This window comes from Coptis chinensis, chromosome 3 (genome assembly GCF_015680905.1).
Source record: "Coptis chinensis isolate HL-2020 chromosome 3, ASM1568090v1, whole genome shotgun sequence".
NCBI lineage: Eukaryota > Viridiplantae > Streptophyta > Magnoliopsida > Ranunculales > Ranunculaceae > Coptis > Coptis chinensis.
Window position 1 is genome coordinate 110,328,757 of NC_141458.1, and position 25,301 is coordinate 110,354,057.

Here is a 25,301-nt window from a genome sequence, read left to right on the forward strand (position 1 = left end):
AATTTAAATTTATGTGATATTCTTAGTGGCGTTAGAGGGCTGAGTCTGAGGGCATCAATTGGAATGAAAGAAACTTGGTAGGTTAAGTTTTTTTCCCCACTAATCTGTTAGCTTGGGTGTATAAATGTTTTGATATCCAACCTACTCGGCTCAAATGTGGAATTGGGATGGGGTCCTTTTATCATTCTATGTGAATTTCAAGTATCCAGAATAGATATATCAGATTGAAAAACTTAATATGTGATAACGTAAGTTTCGCACTGGACATCTCACATCTAATTGTGATATGGAATTTTTTTTTTGTCTTAACATACCCTTATATCTCTGAGATCTTAAGGGATGCCTGACTTCTCGAATACAATGCAAGGTTTATAGCAAAATAAATCTTTATAGTAAAAAGGTCTTGCGGTTGATTAAAATATTGTTTCAAATGTAATCACTCTGCAACTATTTTCTACTTCTTTTCTTGCATGCAACAGCAAGTGGCAGGCATTCAAATTGGCAACACTTTCTGGGTTCGCTGAGCCTCTTGGCGTGGTCATTGTAGGTAAAGCACTGCTCTACAATCTATGCTTGTACACTTGACCAATGTTTTCTGTTTCAAAAAGTTTCCACTGCTTGCATGTTAGACTAAAATACCAAATACCTTCGTAATATTTATCTATTTAGTTTGGTTATGGTAGCAAAACTGAAGCACACAGGAAGTCAAGTAAACATCGTGAATTATTATTTTCTTTGAAGATGAAATTGTGTTGTTTACCACAATGGAAGGTTCATGCCTCTAGTAGGGCGTGTATGCCTAGAATACCTATATCTTACTTTTCCTTGGGGCTGCACCTGGATGATTTGTTCATGTTGTCATATGATATTTTTCCAGACTTTTTCCAAATGTTTGACCAATATGAAGAAACTTAGATGTTTGCACCATTTGAAATAAGAACATCTCATGGTTTAAATCATCTATTCTTGGTCTTTACCCATCCAACTATTTGTAACCATGTAATATTATGGGTGATAACAAACAATAGTAACTTATTGTGACTGGTCAAGGATTAGCTTTGTTTATGTTAGGGATGTAAATCATATGTGCTAAGATTCCAGCAATAGGGTTGTGATCCAGCAATGCGGGAGAAACTTTTGAGCTAGAGTTGAGGATAAAAGAAAGCGGTGGTAGATGGTCAAGAGAGAGCATGATAGTGTGAGGAGGTTGCGATGAAATTCTAGTCGACCACAGTGGGTGGCTTAAATTGACCATATGAGTGAAAGAGCCCCATCCTGGGAGTTCGTTGGGTTAGGTGTCACTATGGTTCTAACCTTCTTGGTCCTCTTTAGTTTGATGCTATCTCTCACCCTTGTCCTTGTATCTCACTTGCATTCCATTAAATTTTTCCTTAACCGATAAGAAAATATATTTTCAATAAACAAGAATTTTGGAAAATAGTTCTTTATTATTTGTAAGATTCTTTCATTGTTTGTTCACTTAATTTCTCTCTTGCAGCTTACTTATTCCCAAGCAGTCTAGATCCCGAGATACTTGAAGGCTTGCTTTGGCGAGGTTAAGCATTACTAATCTTCCTCTCTACTATCGCTTTATGCAACAAGGAAACTCTATTATCCGGGAATGTGCAGTGTCGAAGCGTGTGATAACATAGTTGTCACCTGGGATTTCTCAGATCGATTTATTGCCTTAATGGTGTCGGCATGTCTTTAAAAATATATATATAAAGTTAAATAATAATAATAAAATATGATAAAGATAAAAAGAGAGACAAAACGTGGGGAGAGAGAAGGGTTACAACCAAACCCCCTATTCTTGTGGGTTTTTTCAAAAAAACGTGCAAAAAAAAAAAACAAAGTGCTTGGAAGAGAAAGAATTGAGAGAAAACGTACAAGAGAAAAACACAGACATAGTGATTGCTTGAGAGTGTTTGGAAGAGAAAGGAGCGGAGGAAGACAACACCTTACCGTTGGTTTTCGAGTTCGCCGGTTATTTCGCTTTCACTAATGTTTTCATTTTTCGATTAACTTCGGGTGAGTAGTCTAAACCTTATTTTTATATAATTGATTTATTACTATGGTTTAGATTAGTTATGTATTTAATTCTCTATAATGGAAGTTTGAGATCGAAATTATTTGTTTAATCAGAGACTTTCGGTATACTGAGTTACTGGCACCAAAAGTTTAGCTTTGATATATAGGTGTTGTCGTGTAATAGAATGGGTTATTAGAGTTTCGTTTCATCCTGGGTTTTCAGATGATTGAATAGGGTGATGATTAAAATAATTATATATCTTGGATAATTTTCTATTTTAAATTTTTGAAAATTTGGGGTGTGAATGAGTTTGGTATCGAGCCTAAAGTTAGCCTTAGAATGAGAAGGTCTAAGTGATTCTCGAATTGTGGTAATGAGTAGTAGGAGTATTTTTGTGGTGTTAAGTTTTCTTGTTGTTTTCAAGTTTGTTTTGTTCCGTTTTAGATTTTGATATTCCTCGTGATTTTAGGTATAAAGTGGTGATTCTTATTACATTGTTTTAATTTACGTATGTTCACATGTAAGGTTATACAATATTTTATATATGTATTCCGTTTAAGGTGTGTATACTTGGGTATACACCTATATCTCATTTATGATATATGCTTATTTTGAATTCTATATGCAAGTTGTAAATGACGTGTTTAATTAATGTTCATACTATGTTTTAGATTATTTATTAAAGCTTAGTTGTTGAAATACAATCTGGTAACTTTAGACTCTATAAAGATTTATTGTTTGGCATAGTGCTTTAGGGATCTAGATTCCTTTAGGGTGTGTATATTATAACACCCCACCCCTATTTTTATTTTTTTTTAAATATATATAAAGTTAAATAATAATAATAAAAGAGGATAAAGATAAAAGAGAGACAAAACATGGGGAGAGAGAAGAGGTTACAGCCAAATCCTCTTTTGCTCCCTATTTCTTATTCTTGTGGGTTTTTCAAAAAAAAAAAAAAAAAAAAAAAAAAAAAAAAAAAAAAAAAAGAAAAAAAAAAGAGAAACGTACAAGAGAAAAACAAAGAGAGATAGCAATTGCTTGAGAGTGCTTGAAAGAGAAAGTGGCGGAGGAAGACAACACCTTACCGTTGGTTTTCGAGTTCGCCGATTATTCGCTTTCACTAACGTTTTCGTTTTTCGATTAACTTCGGGTGAGTAGTCTAAACCTTATTTTTATATAATTGATTTATTACTATGGTTTAGATTAGTTGTGTATTTAATTCTCTATAATGGAATTTTGAGATCGAAATTATTTGTTTAATCAGAGAGTTTCGGTATACTGAGTTACTGGCACCAAAAGTTTAGTTTTGATATATAGGTGTTGTTGTGTGATAGAATGGATTATTAGGGTTTCCTTTCATCCTGGGTTTTCAGATAATTGAATAGGGTGACGATTGAGATAATTATATATCTTGGATAATTTTCTATTTTAGATTTTCTAGAAGTTTGGAGTGTGACACATGTAAACTGGGAGGCATACACTAAACTATGGGACTCCTGGGAATGGAAGAGGCACTTATGTTATTAGGCGATAATTCAGTGTGTGATGAACTAGTCATATGGATGCTAGACAACTACGAGAAGCAGTCTTGGGTTAAAAGGCATGTTATCATCATTATGCCAATGAGGAAATCTTGCATTGGTACTAGACTCGATATTTACCGAGAAGCTCGTGTTCAAGCCATACACATGTGTGTACAGATCGAGACAGCTTGTTGCTGCGTCTGTATTACAGAAACCTATTCCTTTACAATATAAGATTTTCAGAAGAGTTGGAAAGAAGTGGGTCAGATATCAAATTATCGAATGTATAAAGAAAAAAGGTGTTTTTTTTTTTTTTCTTCATGTAAAGGCGCTATATATGTATGTTTTGGACAAAGTGCGCCAGCCAGCTCCTCTCTTGGCAAATGATCAGGTTGTTAGGCGTGCACGTGTTCGACTTTTGTTCCGCCAAGCACCAAGCCCCAACCAGATTTCAAAGACAACTTCAATTGGATGTTTTCGGAAACAGTATAAATACAAAGTTTTTTCTGTAAAAACTTAACCTAACAAATAGAAAGAAAGAGAGAGATTGTAAGAGAGAAATTCTTAGTGAGTTGAGTGTTCATTCTTTTGTGAGTGAATTGAGAGCTCTTGTAATATGTTACTCTAGACATCTAGTAAAGCTTGGAACTCGCCAGTGTGGACGTAGGCAAATTGCCAAACCACGATATATCCTTGTCTTGTGGTTTGTTTTCTTTTGCATTATTATCTTTACTTTATATGCTTGTTAAATTATTAATAAGAAGCGTTGGGATAGTACTTGGAGGGTGTTGAAGTCTTGTCTAGAGAGAATAATCAATCCTTGTGTAGGGTTGATCTATTTGTAGTGGATAACGTTGTTTCTGCATTGTTTTATCCACAACAGAATGTGTGTTGTTGCTCACACTAATAGCCTGGTCTCCATGAATTTAGATGGCCTAGTAACATTACCTTCTTGATAGTAGATCGGTTGATCCGTAAGACTAGATTTCTATGCAAGAAATGAGGCTCACCTCCCTCATTCAGAACCTGTTACACCAATCCACCCTCAAATAGCTAATACCCACTAAACCCCCCTCTTTTTAAGCCATTTATATGTAACCTCCCTATTTTTATAAAAATAATTAAATCTCGGTCTAATTTTAATATCTTCACCAAAATTATTTCCTTTTCTACCCTTTCACAGAAATAGAGATTTAAGATTGATGAACTGAGGATTACAAAAAAAAATGTAAAACACCGAAATAGTGATGTTCTTGTTTCACCATTAAAGAAACAAGCTTCCACTTTCAGATTCTCATTGTTTGACCATTGAAGAAACAAGATTTGACATTGAAGAATTATAAAATGGTTATTCTTACATCTGAGAGATTGAAGAAAGTGATATATATTTTCATCTCGATCGTCTTCAAATTTGTGTTGGATGCTTTCTCAATTTGATTACGAACTCTATTCAATTAATGCTTCTTGCTTCTTTTCAGATTTTATAGTTTTATGCAATTATACATCTTGATATTGTTTTCGCTTTGCTTTAATTTGGTTTTATGTGTTTCTATTAGATTTGAATTTGTTATGAAAAGTAAAAATTTCATAGTGATTCATCGGTTTTGGTGTTATTACTATGAAAAGTTAGATTTAAATGTAGTGTTCATCGGGTTTTGGCATTGTTTTTGTAAATGCAGTGAAATGGAGGGATTGTGCTTTTCTGTCATTTGTTGCAAAATCCTAACTAGTGTTCGTCTTGGAGCTAATTGTACTATTATGGATTTTAAGGGGGAAAATGGCCGGATTTTATTCCTTTATCCATTGGACATTTCATTTTATTCGTTTTTTGAAGCATAGTGTGATAGAGACAGACTTGGAGCTTCAATCCTTGGCGTGCTTTTGTTGGGTGAAAAGTGAGTATCGTTGCTATGGCCACCACAAGTTTCAACTCTTGGATTCTATTAGAATGCCACTTGCTTATCACTACAATGGTGGACAAGATCCGTGGGAAAATTATGAAAATGATGTCCGATCGGGCAAGAGTTGGGAGACCAAACAAGAAACGGAAACAAAGCACCGGTGTTGCAAGAGGTAGGAAGAAGAAGAACAAGCGCTTTTGCTATATGACCATCGAAAACCAAGAGTGGGCTCCACTCCTACAACATGCTCTACACCAATTCAATTATTTGTTATTTGATGGTTGTTCTTATATTAAAGCAAGATGTTGATGATTTTGCATTCTTTGATCTATTCTTTGATGTTGCTTCATTATATAAAAATGAGATGTCGATGAACTTGCTTTCTTTTTTCGATATGATGTTGGATTTTATAGTCTAACATTGGATTTTATATGTTACAATTTTTAGTTGTAGATTTTAAAATAGCTAGTTAAAAGTGGTTTTGTATAACTGTGTAAAGATAATTTTATATAGTAACTTTTGGAACTGAAATTAGCCTGACACCTAACAGAATATTTGTAAATGTATTTTTACATAGTTATTATATATGTAAATCTATATTTACATAGTAACTTGACCTATGAAAACTTACATTAATTACATAGTTACTTTTTGGTAATGAAAATTGCCCGACACCCGACAATGTAAATGTATTTTTACATAGTCATATATAATGTAAATCTATATTTACATAGTAAAATTACTATGAAAATTTAAGATTGTAAAACGACTATGCAAATTTAAGACAAATTAAAATTTAAAAATGTGAGTAAAAAAGTACTATGAAAATGTAAGATTAATAGTAAAACCACTATGAAAAGTTAACAGGATAAAACTATTATGAAAATTTAAGATTGCAGAGTAAAACTACTATATAGACACGACAACCTTTAATAATCGAACCGGGGAAAAATAACATTTCTTAAGTCTTACTATGTACCATCACCACATTTACATCCCCATAATGCAATTTGTTTTCTAAATAACTTCATATAATAAACTTCAAAGACCTACCTATTAAGGCTTATCAAAACTCTAGCATCATGAATTTTTGAATTGACTACTTAGAAAATATAAGAATGCATAGTAACAATTATTACCGGGTTTGTGATTTTTCCTTTCTAAAACACAATATGTTTTCAATTCTAAGAATGAACTAGCCATTGGCACCATACCAACTTTAAAATCGAACAAGCTCGACTTCGATTTTTATGTGGAAATTTAAATTTACATAGTAGTTTGACATATGAAAATTTAATTTTCTGAGAATAGTTTGATATATGAAAATTTGAATTTACATAGTAGTTTGATATAAGAAAATTGGAATTTACATCTAAAATTTAAATTTACATAGTAGATTTGTGAAACAAAACGATGATGAAAAACATTTGTATTATGCAAACTTAAAATGCATAGTAGTAGTATTATGCAAACTTAAAACTACATAGTAATATATATATATTCTGAAAATTTTTAATTTGCATAGTTTAACTCTCTAATCGTTGTGAAAGCTAGAACCAAAAGAAAAAAAGATCTCTCCAACAAACCCAAACGGCCAAACACAAGTTTTGTTGCAAAACTTTTACAGACCAATATTAATATTCAATCTTTAGTATTTGGATTTCTCTTTTCGAAAGTAGGAAATCAACAATGTCGATATTTAATCTAATATATAATGAGAACATATTTAGAAATTGAATTTTCATTATCTTCACCCTGTTTTCAATCTTCGAAATTGTCGTTCGAATATGAATCTATAACCTTTTTTAATTCTTCCACCATAAATTAAATAGATATTAAATTCTTAGAATTTGGGATTGTGGTGAAGACAATACCATTTGATATGGTGCTGAGTTTTTTGAGAAGTTCTCTAAGAAAGAGAGAGTGGCCCGAATTGTTTTAATTACGTGGGTATTTTGGTAAATTCTGGATGTAGAAAAAAATAGGAGGGTTTTATGGTTTAGTCAGTAAAGAAGGGGTTTTTATATAGTCAGTTGAAGGTAGAGGGAGATTAAACGTAAAATTTGGATTTCTATGTACTTATTCCAGTGGATGAATGGTGAAGTGGTGAACTATAAATGCAACAAGCCTATTTTTCACTGTGCATATATGATTTTTACTACGCATGTCGAAGATGGAGTACTGGTTTTTATCTTTTCATAGGAGTAAATCCCTGGAAACGAATTGCAAGTAGATTATACACATTAAAACATGTCGCATCACAGTGATTTGCGCTGGAAAAAAAATACCATGTGCATATCACAATCATGGATAAGCAAGTTCTTCAATTAAGAAGAAAAGTTGAGACTAAAAGATATGCTTTGCCCCATATCACAATCAATGATACAGTGAACTATGGTCCAAAGGCCCGATAGTTCTAATGCTCAAGTACACTTTTTCAACGGTGATCCACACAAGCATTTGTTATGCATATAAGCGGAATAATCAAATCGGCCCATGTTTCCTCCAGTCGGAATTTTACCACACAGTCTATTGTAGCTCACGTTAAATATTTGCAATCCCACCGCACTAATTCCGTTAGGAATACTTCCATAAATCTTGTTGTGATTCAAATCCAATGAAATCAAGCTCTTTTCCGGAAATTTCACTTTCGATAAATCAAATTCCAACATGTTTCTCGATATATCTAAGATTTCGGTCGAGCCATTGGGCTTAAACAGCATTGAGGCATCACCAACTAACTTATTTCTAGATAAATCGATTCTGGTGAAGTCCATATTTGCAAATGACTTGGGAATGGACCCTGTTAACTGATTATGAGATAGGTATAAATCAGGTACTGACCCTATAAAATTCCCAAAGGATTCCGGGATGGATCCGGTTAGCTTATTGCGGTCCAAACGGAGAGCACCGAGTTTGGTGAATGTGGAGAAACTAGGTGGAATCTGACCCGTAAACTGGTTATAATTGAGCTCAAGGAAGTCGAGGTTGGGAAGTTGGCTAAGGAATTCGGGTACTGGGCCGGATAAATTGGTCCAACTAAGTCGAAGAAATCTAAGCTTCTGAAGTTTTGTAATGGACAGGGGCACCGAACCGGTTAAGTTTGTGAGCTTCCGAAACTCTAACGAGTCGAGATAAGGCAAATCGCCTATAGCGGATGGAATTTGACCCGAAATTTCACCTCTATAGATAGTTAGTTCATTGATACGGTTTGTTTTTTCGTCGCATTGGAGACAATACCAACCACAACAATCGGTCTTGGGTACCCAAGACGCGAGAAGGTATGGATTGTTCAAGGCTTGCTTGATTTCCATCAGGGCTTTGTAGTCATTTGGGTGGCAGCGATGGGTACCAGCTGAGAGAGATGGGGTTATGATAGATGTAAGTAATAATGTGACTAGAAGAAGAGTGAAGTGAGTCTCCATTGTTTGATGGTTTGTAATAAAATTTGAAGATGGCACATGAACAACATATAGAGAAAACCACACCACATCCAGATTTTTGGATAACTTGCAAAGCAATAAGGCACGGGTTTACTCTGCTCATAAACAGCTAGTGCGTTACATAGTGCAATTATTGGTTTTAGACTTTTAGCTAATTCTGCGCATCTTGTCCCACTTTGATTCGCTTTCGAGGAGAACAGCACTGAAGGCTAAAGCACTACCGCGTACTAAACACTGACCAAAATCGAATTTCTTCTGTGCTGGTACGACCTGGTTGAGTCGAGCCCTAAATCTTGGAAACACTTGTGGGGCTTGGTCACTTGGGTAAATGCAATCTAATGTCGCACTTCTTCTGTTTGTGCTCTTTGACGGTGAACTTTGAGATTACAGTGTGATTGTGTGAAATCAATTTTGCCAAACATTACTCTGTTCGAGTAATTGGCAAGCCACTTACAGTATCCATTCTCATGGTGATTAGAGAGTCAACTAAATTAAATATTTGATGATGAAGAAGTTGACGGTTAGGGCCATGGGTGTCAGGTCGCATAAAGAGATATATCAACCAGATTTATTCGTCACATAAAATCTTCACTTGTAAATGTCATTGACTAATGACTAGCTAAGCGATGTGAATCAGCTTCCCAGAACTGTTACATTATGATCACCGAATTTGATATAGGAAGATGGTAGAATTATTTGATACCTGCAATGCTAGCTAGTGATAATGCAGCTAAAATAACAAATCATGTAAAGTAACATTTTGATAAGCATCGTGAGCTATTTCAAGAATATGCCACAATAATTGATTCAATCGCCATTATAGGTACTACTTTATGATAAGCAAATCCAGCTCTGCCTAGGAGATCTTTCCATTCTTTCTCTGTTCTTTCTTTTCCTCCCATTAACATCATTTCCACCTCCATACTCAATCTTGCAGAAGTGAATTGTGGTAAATTCTCAATATCGACTACAATTTCGACCAATATCACCTTCCCTCCTGTTGAAGGCATTGCTTCCTTGGCTTTGCTTAAAATCTTGACGCAGTCATCATCCTCGTAGTTGTGCAAGGTAGACTGCATATTAATTTGAACTATTATGGTCGTTGTACAAAATTTCAAATGTATATTACGAGATTGCAGCCATTATTATCGATGAATTAATTGATAGGGAATTAGTGTGTTACGTACCTTCAATAATACTGCATCAGCATTAGGAACAGAAGTGAACATGTCTCCAGCCACAAAATCCAACATTGGGTCCTTGATAACACTTTCTATAACATGATTTAAGTCCATAACACTGCATTTCACATGTGGGAAAGCCTCAGCAATTGCCTTAGCAACAACACCTGAATTTCCTCCAACATCTACAATTGAGCCAATACCTTCCAGAACATTTTCCTTCATCATACCAGATACAAGTGCAGGCACCATGAACTCACCATGGCTTGTCATAGCATCATTAAGAATCTCATTAATTTCTGGATCACCTTCGCTTTTTTCGTACACTGATATTCCGTAAGTTGATTCCCAGTAAGGCTTTTTACCATCTAACATGTCAATTACATGACCCCAAATTGAGTACTCTTCTGGATGTGTTTGCAACAACACATAAGGGGCTAAACTCCTTTTGTGTCCTTTTACAAGAAGCTTTGATGCTGGTGTTAGCTCATATTTGATTTCCTTAGTGATGTCATCATCAGTCGAAGTTGAAAAGAGCTTCATATGAACTAGATACCTCATGAAGTGGTGAAGTCTGTCAATGCTAATGGAATTCAGTGGCAGATGAGTTGCTAATTGAGATAAAGTGACAGGACCTTGATTGTGTATTATGTCAGATATCCCCAGATTTACTGTGCTCCTCAGCATAATTGTTTCAGCAAAACCATACATGTGTTTCCATACCTGTACCTGAGCGTTTACTTCTTCATTCTGAAATTGCTTTGAGGCATCCATGACCGTGGCACAATATTGATTCGAATGTGTGATAAAATCTCTATGAATGATATAATTTTCTATAAAATTATAAATCAGAAAACAAGACTAAGCTCCTCTGCTGAGAAAACAAGGCAAGTTTAAGGCATCACACAGAGGAGACTGATTCCAATGTAATAATTCCATAATGTAGAGGACAAATTGAATAATCTTTATATATATATTATAGCTCTACCCTGTTCAATTGAGAAAGCGTTTCTAGAGTGTCACGTGTCATATTTTTAATTAAAAAAGTATGAGATAAAATAGAAAACAAATATTTATCTTTATCTTTAGATATATATTATAGTTATACCCTTATAGAGACCCAATTTTTCCTAAACTCTATTACTAAATATAAAAAGTATGATATAAATAAGCTTTAAACAATCTCATCCAGAGTTTCACAGACTCTTAAACTTTTCCTAAACTAATTACTGAAAAACAATCCCATCTAAAGTTTTACAAAATCTCCAACTTTTCCTAAACAATATAGCTAATTAATTAAAAAAAAAAATAGGAGAAAAAATTAAATTGCTAAAAACAATAATTTCCAACGAAAATGATTTTCCTAAAACCCTTTCGATTTTTCGCCATGTGATTTAGACATTTATTCAGTTAAAGATTCAAAAATCATAATTACATTTACATATTTCAATTCCTTAAATATATATTATAGTTATACCCTCACCAATCTATTTTTTGAACACTCATAGCACTCCAAGTTTTTTCTAAACTCTATTATTTCTTATAAAAAAGTATAATATAAATAAGAAAACAATCGATCTAAAGTTTTAGAGAGTCTCTAGCTTTTCATAAACACTATAACTAATTACAAAAAATAATCTCATCTAGAGTTTCACAGAAGTCTCCAACTTTTCCTAAATAATATAGCTAATTACGGAAAAAAAAAAAAAATATGAGACAAAAAACTAAATTGCTAAAACAATAGTTTCCACCGAAAAACCATTTTCCTAAACCCCTTTCGATTTGATCGCCATCCATAATGGGATTTAAACATTTATTCATAGTTAAGGATTCAAAAATCACAATTCGCCACAATAATTACGACATATTCCAATTAAATTTATAAATTTATAAATTTTCAACACTATATAAATTTTCATATATATATAATTCATTTGGAATAACGAGATTGATTTAAAGTGGATGTTGGGCTTAAATAAATTATATACCAAACCAAAACAAATTACATGTGGAAAATTAAATTATACGTAAAATAACATCACAAAATATATAATAGAAAATGAAGAAAAAAAAAAATAATGGCAAAGCAATAATGACAAATATTTTAAAACATATATAATATTGAATGAAACTAATGTCAAAGAACAATTAATGGGAATCGAAAATTGGATGCAAATGCATCGAACTAACCTCAAATAATATTTAACGGGAAATCAAAAACTGGATGCAAATGCAAGCATTAAACTAATCTTAAAAAGTAATTAATAGAAAATCGGAATATGGATACAACTGCATTAAACTAACCTCAAAGAATAATTAACGGAAAATCAAAACTTGAATGCAAATACATCAAACTAATATAAAAAAATAATTGTCAGGAAATCGGAAACTGGATGCAAATGCATTGAACTAACCCTCAAAGATTAAATTAATGGAAAATCGAAAACTGGATGCAACTACATTGAACTAATCTCAAAGAAAAATTAATTATAAATTGGAAACATGATGCAAATGCGTGGAACTAATCTTAAAGAATAATTAACCGGAAATCGGAAATCGGATGCAACTGCACTAAACTAATCTTAAAAAATAAACGGGATGCAAATGCATTGAACTAACCCCAAGAAATAATTAACGGGAAATTGAAAACTGGATGCAAATTCATTGAATTAACCTCAAACAATAATTAACGGAAAATCGGAAACTAGATGCAAATGCAACCTTATCAAATAATAAATAAGAAATTAGAAACTGTATGCAAATGCATTAAACTAATCTCACCGAATAATTAATGGGAAATCAGAAACTGGATGCAAATGCATTGAAATGGGCCTCAAAGAACAATTAACAAGAGAATTGAAAATTGGATACAAATGTATTGAACTAACCGCAAAGAATAATTAATGAGAAATCGTAAAACTAGATGCAACCGCATTGAACTAACCTAAAAAAAAAATGGGAATCGAAATTGATTCAACCGCATTGAACTAACTTCAAAATATAAATAACAGAAAATCGAAATTGGATGCAAATGCATTGAAGTAATCTCAAAACATAGTTGAATTATATGTTGTGAGAATGTCTCGATAAGTATAGTTTTGCATTTAAAATTGTGTTTATCTTATCTCTTTCTTTCAGTATGATTAGTAACTCCTTGCTATTAAAGTAGCTTCAATATATATATGAACTTGGCTTTATTAGGCAATCTCACAAAACTTCAATCAAACTTCTATTATTAAACAACAAAATGAAATTGAAGGGTTTTATCAAATGTGAGTTCTTTTTTCAAATGGAAAGTGAGGTTTTACATTATAAGAAATTTGGATGAGTGATCAATATAATATTAATATATAATAGTTATGCATATTTAATATAACAATACCCATTCAGTAGATAATCTTGCAGATTCCACATAATGAGTCATGCATAATTTAAAGAATAATTAATGGGAAATCGAGAACTGGATAATCTTTGATGATCCAACATAGTAAATCAAATATAATTTATTTTTATGTCATGTTTGCAAGGACACTTCTGAGATGGATCAAAGAAGTTGGTATTACACACCATAATGGATAATTAAAAGAAATAGAAAACTGGATTCAAATACATAACTAAGCTCAAAGAGTAATTAACGGAAATCGAAAACTTTATGCAAATACAATAAACTAAACTAAACTCAAAAAGTAATTAACTAGGAATCTAAACCTGGATGCAATTGCATTAAACTAACTAATGAGAATAACTAACGAAAAATTAGAAATTGGATGCAAATCCTTGAAAAATATTTAATGGGAAATCGTGAAAGGGTATGCAAATACATCAAACAAACCTCAAATAATAATTAATGGGAAACGTAAACTGGATGCAAATGCATTGAACTAAACTCAAAAATAATTAAAAGAAAATAAAAATCGAAATGCAACCGCATTGAACTAACCTCGAGAAAATAATTGGTGGGAAATCGTAAACTAAATGCAAATATGCATTGAAATAACCTCAAAGAATAGTTAATGGGAAATCGAAACCCTAATGTAATTGTATCGAACTAACCTCACCAATGCATAAATAATAAATTGGATACAAATGCATTGAACTAACCTCAAGAAATAATTAACGGAAATCGTAAACCTGGATGCAAATTCATTGAACTAACCTCAAACAATAATTAACTAGAAATCGAACTAGATGCAAATGCAATCTTACCAAATAATAAACGAGAAATTGGAAACTTGATGCAAATGCATTAAACTAATCTCACGGGGAATAATTAATTGGAAATCGAACCGGATGCAAATGCATTAAACCGACCTCAAAGAACAATTAACATGAAATTGAAAATTGGATACAAATGTATTGAACTAACCGCAAATAATAATTAACGGAAATCGGAACCTGGATCAACCGCATTGAACTAATCTCAAAAAATAAATAACGGGAATATGAAATTGGATGCAATTGCATTCAACTAACCTCAAAATATAAATAACGGAAAATTAGAAACTGGATGCAGATGTATTGAACTAATCTCAAAAAGTAATTAACGGGAGATTGGAACTTGGATGCAAATGCATTGAACTAATCTCAAAGACTAATTAATGGAACATCAAAAACTGGATGCAACTATATTGAATTAACCTTAATGAATAACTAACGGGAAATTATAAAATGGATGCAATTGCACTGAACTAATCTCAAATAATAATTAACGGAAAATCAGAAACTTAATGCAACTACATTGAACTAACCTCAAAGAATAATTAATAAGAAATTGGAAACTGAATGTAATGTACTACATTGAACTAACCTCAAAGAATAATTAATGGAAAATCGAAACTTGATGCAAATGCATTGAACTAATAACCCTAAAACATGTTTGTATTATATGTAGGGGAATAAATGTCTCGACAAATATAGTTTTGCATTTTAAGTAATGTTTATCATAATTGTTTTATTATGATTAAGAATGTCACGCTATTCAAGTATAAACAATATTATCTTCGGCCACATTAGCATTCTCACAAAACTTCAATCAAACTTCTATTATTAAACCTAACAACAAAAAGAAGTTGATGTTTCCTTTTATAGAGAGTGGTGCAAGAAATTTGAATGACCGATTAATATAATTTTCATATCTCATTTATATGATAGTTCTTAATATTTTTACAATAATTTAATATAACGGCACCCGCTCAGGACGGGTTCGAAAATAAGAATAATAATAACTACTATCATAAGATGGTGCATCCAACGGCACCCCACGTGGGATCCATAGACTTTTTTTTAAGTTTATAAATATTAAATTACTATTTTATCTCTCAAAAGTTTAAAAAATAATTAAAAAAGTGAAATGACCAAAATACCCCTACATCCACACCGTTGGACGGTTTCGGGGCTGCTAAACACTTTACTATCTGTAATATTTCTCATCCTAACAAACGCGTCACCATACGCCCTACCTACGCTCACACCAAATGTGCGTTTGCAGCAAATGGGTGTTCATAAATACAAAACATAATAGTAGACTTGATCTTCTTATAGTTCATTTAAATTTGCCTGGAAACAAAGAATAAGAGATAAATCCCTAATACTTCTAATACAACTCACCTAGATTCTAATACAACACTGGTGTCAAAATGAAATCTGAACAAAATTAAGGTTGGGATTTCTGAGTCCAACTTCCGCACAAGAGTTAGCTTTAGATCACTGCTGTCCCATCTGCCACTTTTTATTCCCAGCAAGATTTTGTGGGCAGCATTCCACTTATTAGCGAAGGCAATGAAAATTATCTTTACTTAAATTTCATCAATGGTGGTCCGCAGTCCGCACAAACGTTTGTTATGAATACAAGCCGAATAATCGAACCTTATAAGATTTTGCCCATTGGGAATCTCACCACATAGTCCATTATAGCTCACATTAAAACCTCGAATATCTGCCAACTCAGTAATTTGGTTCGAATATCTGAATCCAAATGGAATGCTGCAGTAATTTGGTTCGGAATGCTGCCATAGATTCTATTGTGATCCAAATACACTGAATCCAAACTCTTTTAGGGAACCTCACTTTCGATAGATCGAATTCCAATAGATTCGTACTCAAATCCAGTATCAAAGTAGACCCTGCGGCCAAAACAACATTGATATAGACATACAGTAGTTGATAAACTATTGTTTATTTAAGAAATGGCAAAAAGATATTATTTTCTCTTATTTTTTTGTGTACTTTATCCAACTATTTCACGACTTTGCACATGGTACCCACGTGGGCTCTATTAATTACTGTGCACATGGTACCCACGTGGGCTCTATTAATTTTTTTTAAAAAAAATTATAAACGTTAAATTACTATTTTATTTTTCAAATAAAACAAAAAAAATGAAAATTACCAAATTGCCCATGGACGTACTCCAAAATACTGTTACTCAACCCCACATTTTTCTATATATTAAAAATATAGAATCACTTAATTTACTAAAAAAAACACCGAGAAGTTTACTTAAATGCGGCTATAGGTGTTAATTTTTTTAGTGATTAAAGTTGAGAATAAGAAAGCAGTCGCGCGATCTACATCAGTCTACTTTCTTGTTAGCCCCATTACAGTGTTGGATCTAATTAGACATAGTTTTGTTTTGCAATTCATAGGTGTGTACGTGTTTTTTCGTAACTGAGTGCCTAAATATATTGAATGCCAATATATATTGACAGTTGCAACCAGGATTTTCCCCAGTATTTTACTTACACGACATTTTATTGTGGGGACTGGCGTTGACGGCCTAACGCCCCATACATAGTTACTTAGTATATTTTGGACTAAAACCAACAACAAGACCCACTTCAAATTATTTAATGCGGAAATGAGAGCATATATAGATTTATCATAAATGTGTACATCTTAGGCTCTTAAAAGTTCCTGAACGTAAAAATAAAGTTTGAATCAAGTCATTCATATAATATATGCACACTATTTTTTTTTTCTTAGTCAATTTGCACAATGTGATGTAATTCGGTCTATATTCCAGTTTTAAAACCTCAAGCTTTACAATGCAAATTTGGATTAGTTGCAAGAGCAAGAACAAATTAATGTAGAAGTGTACAGTGAAACATAACTGGAATATATAGAATACATAAACAAACAAGTTAAGAAAATAGAAAAGCAAAAATAGCACAGTTAAGACTTAAGAGTCATCTAAGCCCTTTGTGTTCTTCTAGGCAGCATTCCTCTTTCAGCATTTTATGGTGGAATTTCTAGTCTTTTGTCTAGAGCTTCCTGAAGAATATGATTCTGTATCCATGCCATCTGAGCTGGATGGACCCGATGAATCATCAACTTCCTCAGTCATCCTTCGTTGCTTAATGAGTAGATCATAGTATATCACAAGAAGTAGGGGAACGGGTGGCAGGGGAAGGGGTAGGGGTAGAGCACCTCATATACTAGTTGAAATTGGAGTGTACCAAGACCATAACAGTGGGGAGCACTATATCAATGTGAGTATTCTTGAATTATTTAGACAAATAGACAATTATTTATGTTTTGACATGTCTTACAATTTTTTTATTACGAATTTTTTTATGTCATTAGCCTCCAGGACAAGGTGGACCAGTCAACTTTAATGAAGCTGCTGAAGAATCCTTTATAAGATCAAATCTGACATCTCAAGCTCAACCTACAGCTATATGTGAAGCTCATCCTACAGTTAGAAGGACAAAAGCTCAACCTACAGCTAGAAGAACTAAAGCTCGAGCTACAGTTGTAAGTGAAGCTCAACCTTTAGGTGAACCTGAAGCGAAAAATCCATCTCAAGCATCAAACCAAGTTGGTAGTCATGTTACAGCTGTAAGTCAAGTTGGACGTCCATCTACACCATGTAGAATAAGTGTAGCTAATGCTAGAAGGTTGCCAGCTCTTTTAATGACTTCTCACCAAAAAAGGCACCACCAGTGAGAATTGAAGAAGTGACACAAACAAGTAAACAACCTACATGGACAAGTGAGCAAGCAGCAAAACCAATTAAAAACAAAAAGGACTAAAATAGTGGGGTTGAAAAGAGCACTCTAAACAATGTGGTCAATTTTGGTTGTTTAATAGGATTTCTTTTTGGTTTTGTCTTTTGGTTTGGATATGCAATTAAAATACACTGAGACATTCATTGGTATTGATCTATGCTAATGACATGTATCTATGTTTATTATGATAGGTTTGGATGTCTTAATTTGGTTTTAGTTTTGTCTGTTGTTTGGTATGGTATCTATGCTTATGACAAGTTTGGATATGTCTTTTGGTTTTAGTTTGATGTCTTTTAGTTTTGTATGTTGTTTGGTATGGTATCTATGCTTATGACAAGTACCAATGCATAACCAATTTCTCGATCATCCCTTACACTATGTCTGTGTTTTTGTAATGCTAGTGTATATGTCTTCTCTTTTCTTTATGTTGCGGTATGTACAAGAATGTTTTTTCAAGTTAAGTTGTCTTTATCGTTGCTTTATTGGAAGTGATCAACTCCTTATTTCACTGAACACCAAAACAACTCTTAAATTGCAACAAAAAACAGAATACATCAACTTGAAAATAAGGACAACAACAGACACTAAATAACATTCGCCAAAATAAGGACAACAACATACACCAAACATTCACTTGAACAAAATGCATGATCAACCAAAGAAGGAGAACGGATAGACTGGCCAATAATTTCATTAACCTACAGATCCTTTTGTATTTCTTCTTCCATTCTTTTGTTTTTTTCGTCTCTTCTCCCAACCTCCTCAACAACTCTAACTCCCTTCTTTCAAGACGAAACACATCAAGATTTAATTGGTTTTTGATATTCTGCAATGTCGTATTATGACGCTGCAACTCAACCAACCTTGAAGTATTATGACGCTGCAACTCAACCAAAGAAGTTGAATCAACACTTCTAGAAAAAGATTGATCGACCTATACAAAATATTCACAAAAGGGTTCATTGCCATAATTGCGACAACCCCAGAACTTTTTTCCTGGGTTTCTTTCAGTGCGTGAAATCTTAACAATACCTGGGTATCCACATTCACAGATGTGTCTTGAGTTGACCGAACTGGAAGACATAATTTAAGAATTAGTGGTTAGTCAATTATTTGAGGCTCAATATCAAATTATAAAGAGAAGAATGGTAGGAAATAAGAATTGGAGGGAATAATGGGAGGGAAGAATTGAGGGGCAACGTGGCTTAAGGTTTGGTGCTTAGTTGCGTGCAAGTCACGTGACCTATAACTTTAAAGGCCAAATCGTATTCCGTTACTTCAAAGTTAACAGATGGTACCAATTGTAAAAAATTGAAAGTATCTTGTATTTTTAGGCAAGAAAAATAATGCATTGTATTTAATGTAAAAAACTGCAAAGTACATTGTATTTTTAGGTCATTATGTCTTAAATATATGAAATAGCGGGGATGGGACCAAAATACCTTTCCAGACCCTACTTTTTCTCCATTTTGATCCACCTTGCACATTGATATAGACATATAGTAGTTGATAAACTATATATTGTTTATTTAAGAAATGGCAAAAAGATCTAATTTTCTCTTTTATTGTGTACTTTATCCAACTATTTCACGACTTGCCTTTAGAATACACATATGGAATCACTCAATTTACTAAGAAAACACCTAGAAGTTTACTTAAACACGGCTATAGGTGTTATTTAGTGATTAAAGTTGAGAATAAGAAAGCAGTCGATCTACGTCAGTCTACTTTCTTGTTAGCCCCCTTACAGTGTTGGATCTAATTAGACGTAGTTTTGTTTTGCAATTCATGGGTGTGTACATGCTTTCGTAGCTGAGTGCCTGAGTATATTGAATGCCAATATATATTGACAATTGCAGTCGGGATTTTCCCTAGTATTTTACTTACACGACATTTTATTGTTGGGACTGGCGTTGATGGCCTGACGCCCCATACACCAAGTTACTTCGTATATTTTGGGAGTAATTATCATTCCTCTCTACTCGAGAGAATAGAGAGGCAACTAAAACCAACTACAAGACCCACTTCAAATTATGTAATGCGGAAATGAGAGCATATATAGATTTATCAAAAATGTGTTACCTCTTAGGCTCTTAAAAGTTCCCGAACATAAAAATAAAGTTTGAATCAAGTCATTCATATAATATATGCACACTATTTTTTTTTTCTTAGTCAATTTGCACAATGCGATGTAGTTCAGTTTTAAAACCTCAAGTTTTACAATGCAAATTTTGATTAGTTGTAAAAGCAAGAACAAATTAATGTAGAAGTGTACATTGAAGCATAACTGGAATATATAGAATACAGAAACAACCAAGTTAAGAAAATAGAAAAGCAAAAAGTGCACAGTTAAGACTTAAGAGCCACCTAAACCTTTTGTGTTCTAGGCAACATTCCTCTTTCGACATTTTCGATCTGGTGGAATTTCTGGTTTTTTATTTAGAGCTTCCTGAAGAATATGATTCTGTTTCCATGCCATCTGAGCTGGATGGACCCGAAGTCGATGAATCATCAACTTCCTTCCTCAGCCATCACTCATAGTATAGCATTTAATTAATAGACCTTTATTTCTTCATTTCTACTCTTCTCAAACACCACTCATAGTTTGCACAGCGTCAACTAATTAACATACTTTTCAATATGATGAATAATGTTAGATTGTTAGCACTCGTGACTATCCACTATCTAAATTATCAATACAATCAGATATTTATTTGTATTCGAGTTTACAGTTCTACTGAAAAATGATGTTTGTGGCCATGGGACTATCTAGACATAGCTCTCGACCCATGAGTAATCATAGAAAAACTAAAATTTAGACATCTAGTAGTCAACTTGTTTTAGACATTATTTGTTCCCGTAAAATCAACTATTTAATAGGTCATAAGGGCTGAATAGATATGTAAAAAGCATAGCAAAACAACCTAAGTCGGAAAACAAGTGATACTCAAACACAACATAATACTCAAACATCGGAATGATTATATGTCTAAGTTGGCAATAAGATCTGAAGAAGTTTTCGAAGTTTCTTTTAATTTACCGTTACAGAAACAATTCCACTTGACTATTTTAGTTTTTCTCAAGTTTCTTTTAATTTAATTTTACCATTTCTTTTAAATTTATATTTACTATTTTACCCCTCAGTGGTTTTATTGTTTTTTTTAATCAAACAAACACGCGGCTAGTGAAATATCCGAGATGGAATTTAGTTTTTCCCTTGAAAGTTGAGACTTGAGACAACTATAAAACCACTCACATCTCATGAGGCTTGAATTGCAAAATATATTTTTATCTCTTCCTAATTCCTACTACTCAACGCTTCAATTACTTCTTGATCTCTATCATATTTTTTTTTCTTGTATTCATCTTTTCCTTAACCCTAAATAATAACTTTTATTGCAAAATATAATTGTCTATCACGGTCACCAAGTACTCCATTTTTTTTTAAAAATCCAATTTAACACTTGAGAAGATGATGTGGAGTTTTATATATGTTTAAAACTTGAGATTTCATTTTAAACCTGTCTTTAACAATTAAAACCCGTTTTAAATGCGTTTATTATGATATTTTCAAAATATTCCGTTTTACACTTTTATATTTCTATTTTGAAAATTTACTTAATTTATTATCTAAAACTTCTATACTCTTATTCTCTACCTTCTTTACGATATTGCAACCTCTAAAATTGTTTCTATTGGTATTTGTCAAATTGTCTTGTAGTGTCAAAAATAAATAAAATATATATATATATATATATATATATATATATATCATTTGTAGAATGGCGGTGTTTAAAACTTTTTAGTTTAAGGTTTGCTACATTTTCACCATTTGTTATTTCTTCCCATCATAGACAAACAAAATTTCCATGTCATCGTTATTTTTTTTTCCCATTTTTCTTGCATTTTTTAACGTTTTAAACCAGTTTATTTAGTCAACCTTCTTTTACTCCTTTTTTCGCCTTTTTGTCGAGCATTCCATTTGAAACCCGTAATAAACGTTTATTACAATTCCTGTTATAAACCAATCCCTGCATACTTGGTGACATATAGTGCCATCTCTTCCTACTCAATCAACGCTTCAAGACTTTCTTGATCTTGCCATAATCCCCCTTGAACCTGATTAATTTGTCTTCAATTCTCAATTACAATCTTATTTATATCATCTATTTGCCTACTTTAGTTCTCCTCTATGATCTCTCATTCTCCCCATATCTTTCTATCTTATTTCAATGTGGAATACGTATATCTCTCTCACTCTATTTGTAATTCTATATTAGATTCATCAATAGAAAGCTTCAGAATGCTAATCTAGGAAAAAAAAGATTTCAAGTGCCGACGTGGAATTTGTACTTGTTTACACCATATTTCGAATGCAACTTTGGCTATCAATTTGAGCTAGTGACTTTTATTTTTTTAAAGGTTACGTGAATACATTATTCTGTTATAGAATTTTATTTGATATGAACAAAAAACACACAATTTCTTTATTGATTATGGCTCTGTTTGGCATCAATTATTTACCTTGGATTAATTAGGATGTCCATACAACCATACACAGTAGATATATAAATTAAACAAAAAAATGGGTGTAATAAATGGTAGATGTTATGAAATTTGTGGGCTTATATGGATGCCCACCATTGATATGTGTTTATCCTGATAATCTTATATCTTGGTATTTATCTTGGTAATCTCTTATTTTGGAAAGGAGATTACCTAGTTGTATATAAAGGTAATCTCCTCTCATTAAGACTCACCTCAATGAATAAGAATTCTCTCTATCTCATTATCTCAATAATTCAATACATGTTAAGTTAGTGTTAAGTTAGTGTGGTGTTCTCTCCAAATCGGTTTAATTCTAACATGTTATCAGCACGATAGTCTCCAGCTTTGGATTAAAGGTATGTGTTTTACTTACGATTAATGGTATTTATTTAACTTGTTATTATGAATCGTAATCAATACTATTGAATTTAAATTTGTATTTTGGCATTAAATTCGTTACTGTTGAATTTAAAGTTTTAAGTCACGGGTATGCTATGTTGGCGTTTATCTTTAAAATTTTTACCATTCACGACTATTAATCCATTCACGATCTTCTTTTATTTCTTTGTTGGGAACATACTTACTTTACTGTTAATCCACTATACCTTCTCGAATTGGTTCCTGAAATGTAGGAGTCCACTCTTATTGAATACTGATAAATAATTTGGGCATATGTTGCATTATTAATTGCAAATAATCGAGAAGGCCAAATGGATTCTTCTTATCCTTTACGAAGTATAGTATGTGTTAACTGATATTTGACCTTTGTAGCTTTATCAATGAAAAAGAGCAAAAGAGATTTACTCTTCTGATCTCCGGCATATGTTTCATGGTAGAAAACTATTCCTGATAACCATCTTAAGAAAAAGAAAAAAAAAATGCTCGATAAAGGGCCTAATAACCAGTGAAGAAGACGACAAACATGTTATATTTTGCTAGATAAAGGGCCTAATAACTTCTAAAGGTCAAAGCCCATATGTTTTATTGATTATGGGCCTTAAGTTAATAAAACCCAGCTCATGACATTAGCTTCGAAATTCGGAATAGAAAGACACTTCTGATGAAAACAGTTGTAACTTTCTACTCGGTGATCAGTTTTGCAATCCGCTTATTGCATTAGAAAGCTAACTCAGAGATGTTTCCAACGGTGTATGGCTTTGAGCCTAATTCGTCCAGAGCTGATTCAGTTTTACAGTTCTTTATGGACCAATTTTTCGTCGAATAGCGAAACGTGGTAATCTGATTTTTCAATCGGATAGGTATCGTATTCCTTACCAAATCTATGCAATTCTTTGTTTTATATTGTGAGATTGATTAAAACATAGAATTATATGCTAGGATTTTTAATTTAAGGAAATTTCTTTTCTTTTCATTTTTTTTTTTTTTTATGTATACTATTGAACAATGATGTAGACCCTAAAGTTCTACGATATATTTGGAACCCGAAGTTCCATGATCTATTTTTTTAGGAACCTAAAGTTCCAAGAATTAAATTGTTAGGAACCCGAAGTTCCAAAATCTATTTTTTTTAGGAACTTGAAGTTCTAAGATCTATTATTTTTAGGAACCTGACGTTCCAAGATCTAATTTTTAGGAACCAGAAGTTCTAAGGTCGAATTTTTAGGAACCTGAAATTCCAAGATCTATTTTTTTTTTAAGAACCTGAAGTTCCAAAGATTCAATTTTTAGGAACCTGAAGTTTCAAGATCGTCTGGTTGACTATATTGACTTGGTCAGGTCCAACCCATAAGGACTGGTCCGGTTTTAGCCCATTACAGTGGTCATTTATGTAGGCCAAATTTGTTTTTATAACTATTTTGTTTTCAAGAACTTGAAGTTCTAACATAAATAAGGACTTGCAGTTCTAAAAATCATGTATGTTTAACTCCATGTATGTTTAATCTGTTACAATTACTTGAAAGATGTCAAACCTTACTAAACTCGATTTTCAAGTTCTTTCAATTAGAGGCGACAATTATTTATCATGACAGTTGGATGCCAAGATCCATTTACAATCTAAAAAACTTGGTGATGTTATTAAAGAAGGAAACAAAATGATCCCAGAGGAAAAGGCCACAACTCTCATATTCCTACGTCATCATATTCATGACGACGTAAAGAATGAGTACCTAACGGAGGAAGACCCAACAGGTCTTTGGAAATCCCTGAAGGATAGGTATGATCACCAGAATATGGTCATACTACCAAATGCAATGGGAAAGTTTGATGATCAAACTTTCATCCTTGGAATGATTTATTTAGTTAATTATATTTTTATTACCAATTCATGGAACATTTACCATTAATATTGTGTTTTCTTCATGGACAGTCTAAGCCAGGATTGTCATTAATATTTTGAATTTCCTTATTATGAATCTCAAGTTTTATTTTTCTTAATATATTTGTGCTAGTATTAATTTTTACAAATTTATTTTGCTTTATGTTAAAATGTATGGATATATAAATGGAGAAAAGTATTATGGATATATGTCCGGTAGACTATACCAATAAATGAGAAAGACATTGTGTATCATATCTAACGTTGGGAGCAAGACGCTCACTTAGACAGTCTGTATTACATAATTGTCAATTTAATGAGACAGTCTTCCGTCGTTAGGGGAGAAAAGCAATGGTTGCTCTAAGGAAAGACGTAAAACAACTTGG

General features: G+C 32.7%; 2 protein-coding genes across 2 annotated transcripts; both read right to left on the bottom strand.

The window, feature by feature from the left end:
* Positions 1 to 7,770: 7,770 nt before the first annotated feature.
* LOC147512917 (polygalacturonase inhibitor-like) lies at positions 7,771 to 9,012 on the bottom strand. Its single transcript, XM_086595918.1, has one exon. It carries the CDS (start codon positions 8,882 to 8,884, stop codon positions 7,883 to 7,885), a length of 1,002 nt encoding a protein of 333 aa, XP_086452044.1. The 5' UTR covers positions 8,885 to 9,012; the 3' UTR covers positions 7,771 to 7,882.
* A 633-nt stretch (positions 9,013 to 9,645) lies between these two features.
* LOC147512918 (columbamine O-methyltransferase-like) lies at positions 9,646 to 11,030 on the bottom strand. The gene is made up of 2 exons (XM_086595917.1): positions 10,090 to 11,030; positions 9,646 to 9,975 (listed from the first exon to the last, which is right to left on the bottom strand). Exons 1-2 carry the CDS (start codon positions 10,855 to 10,857, stop codon positions 9,685 to 9,687), a joined length of 1,059 nt encoding a protein of 352 aa, XP_086452043.1. The 5' UTR covers positions 10,858 to 11,030; the 3' UTR covers positions 9,646 to 9,684.
* Between the last annotated feature and the right edge of the window lie 14,271 nt (positions 11,031 to 25,301).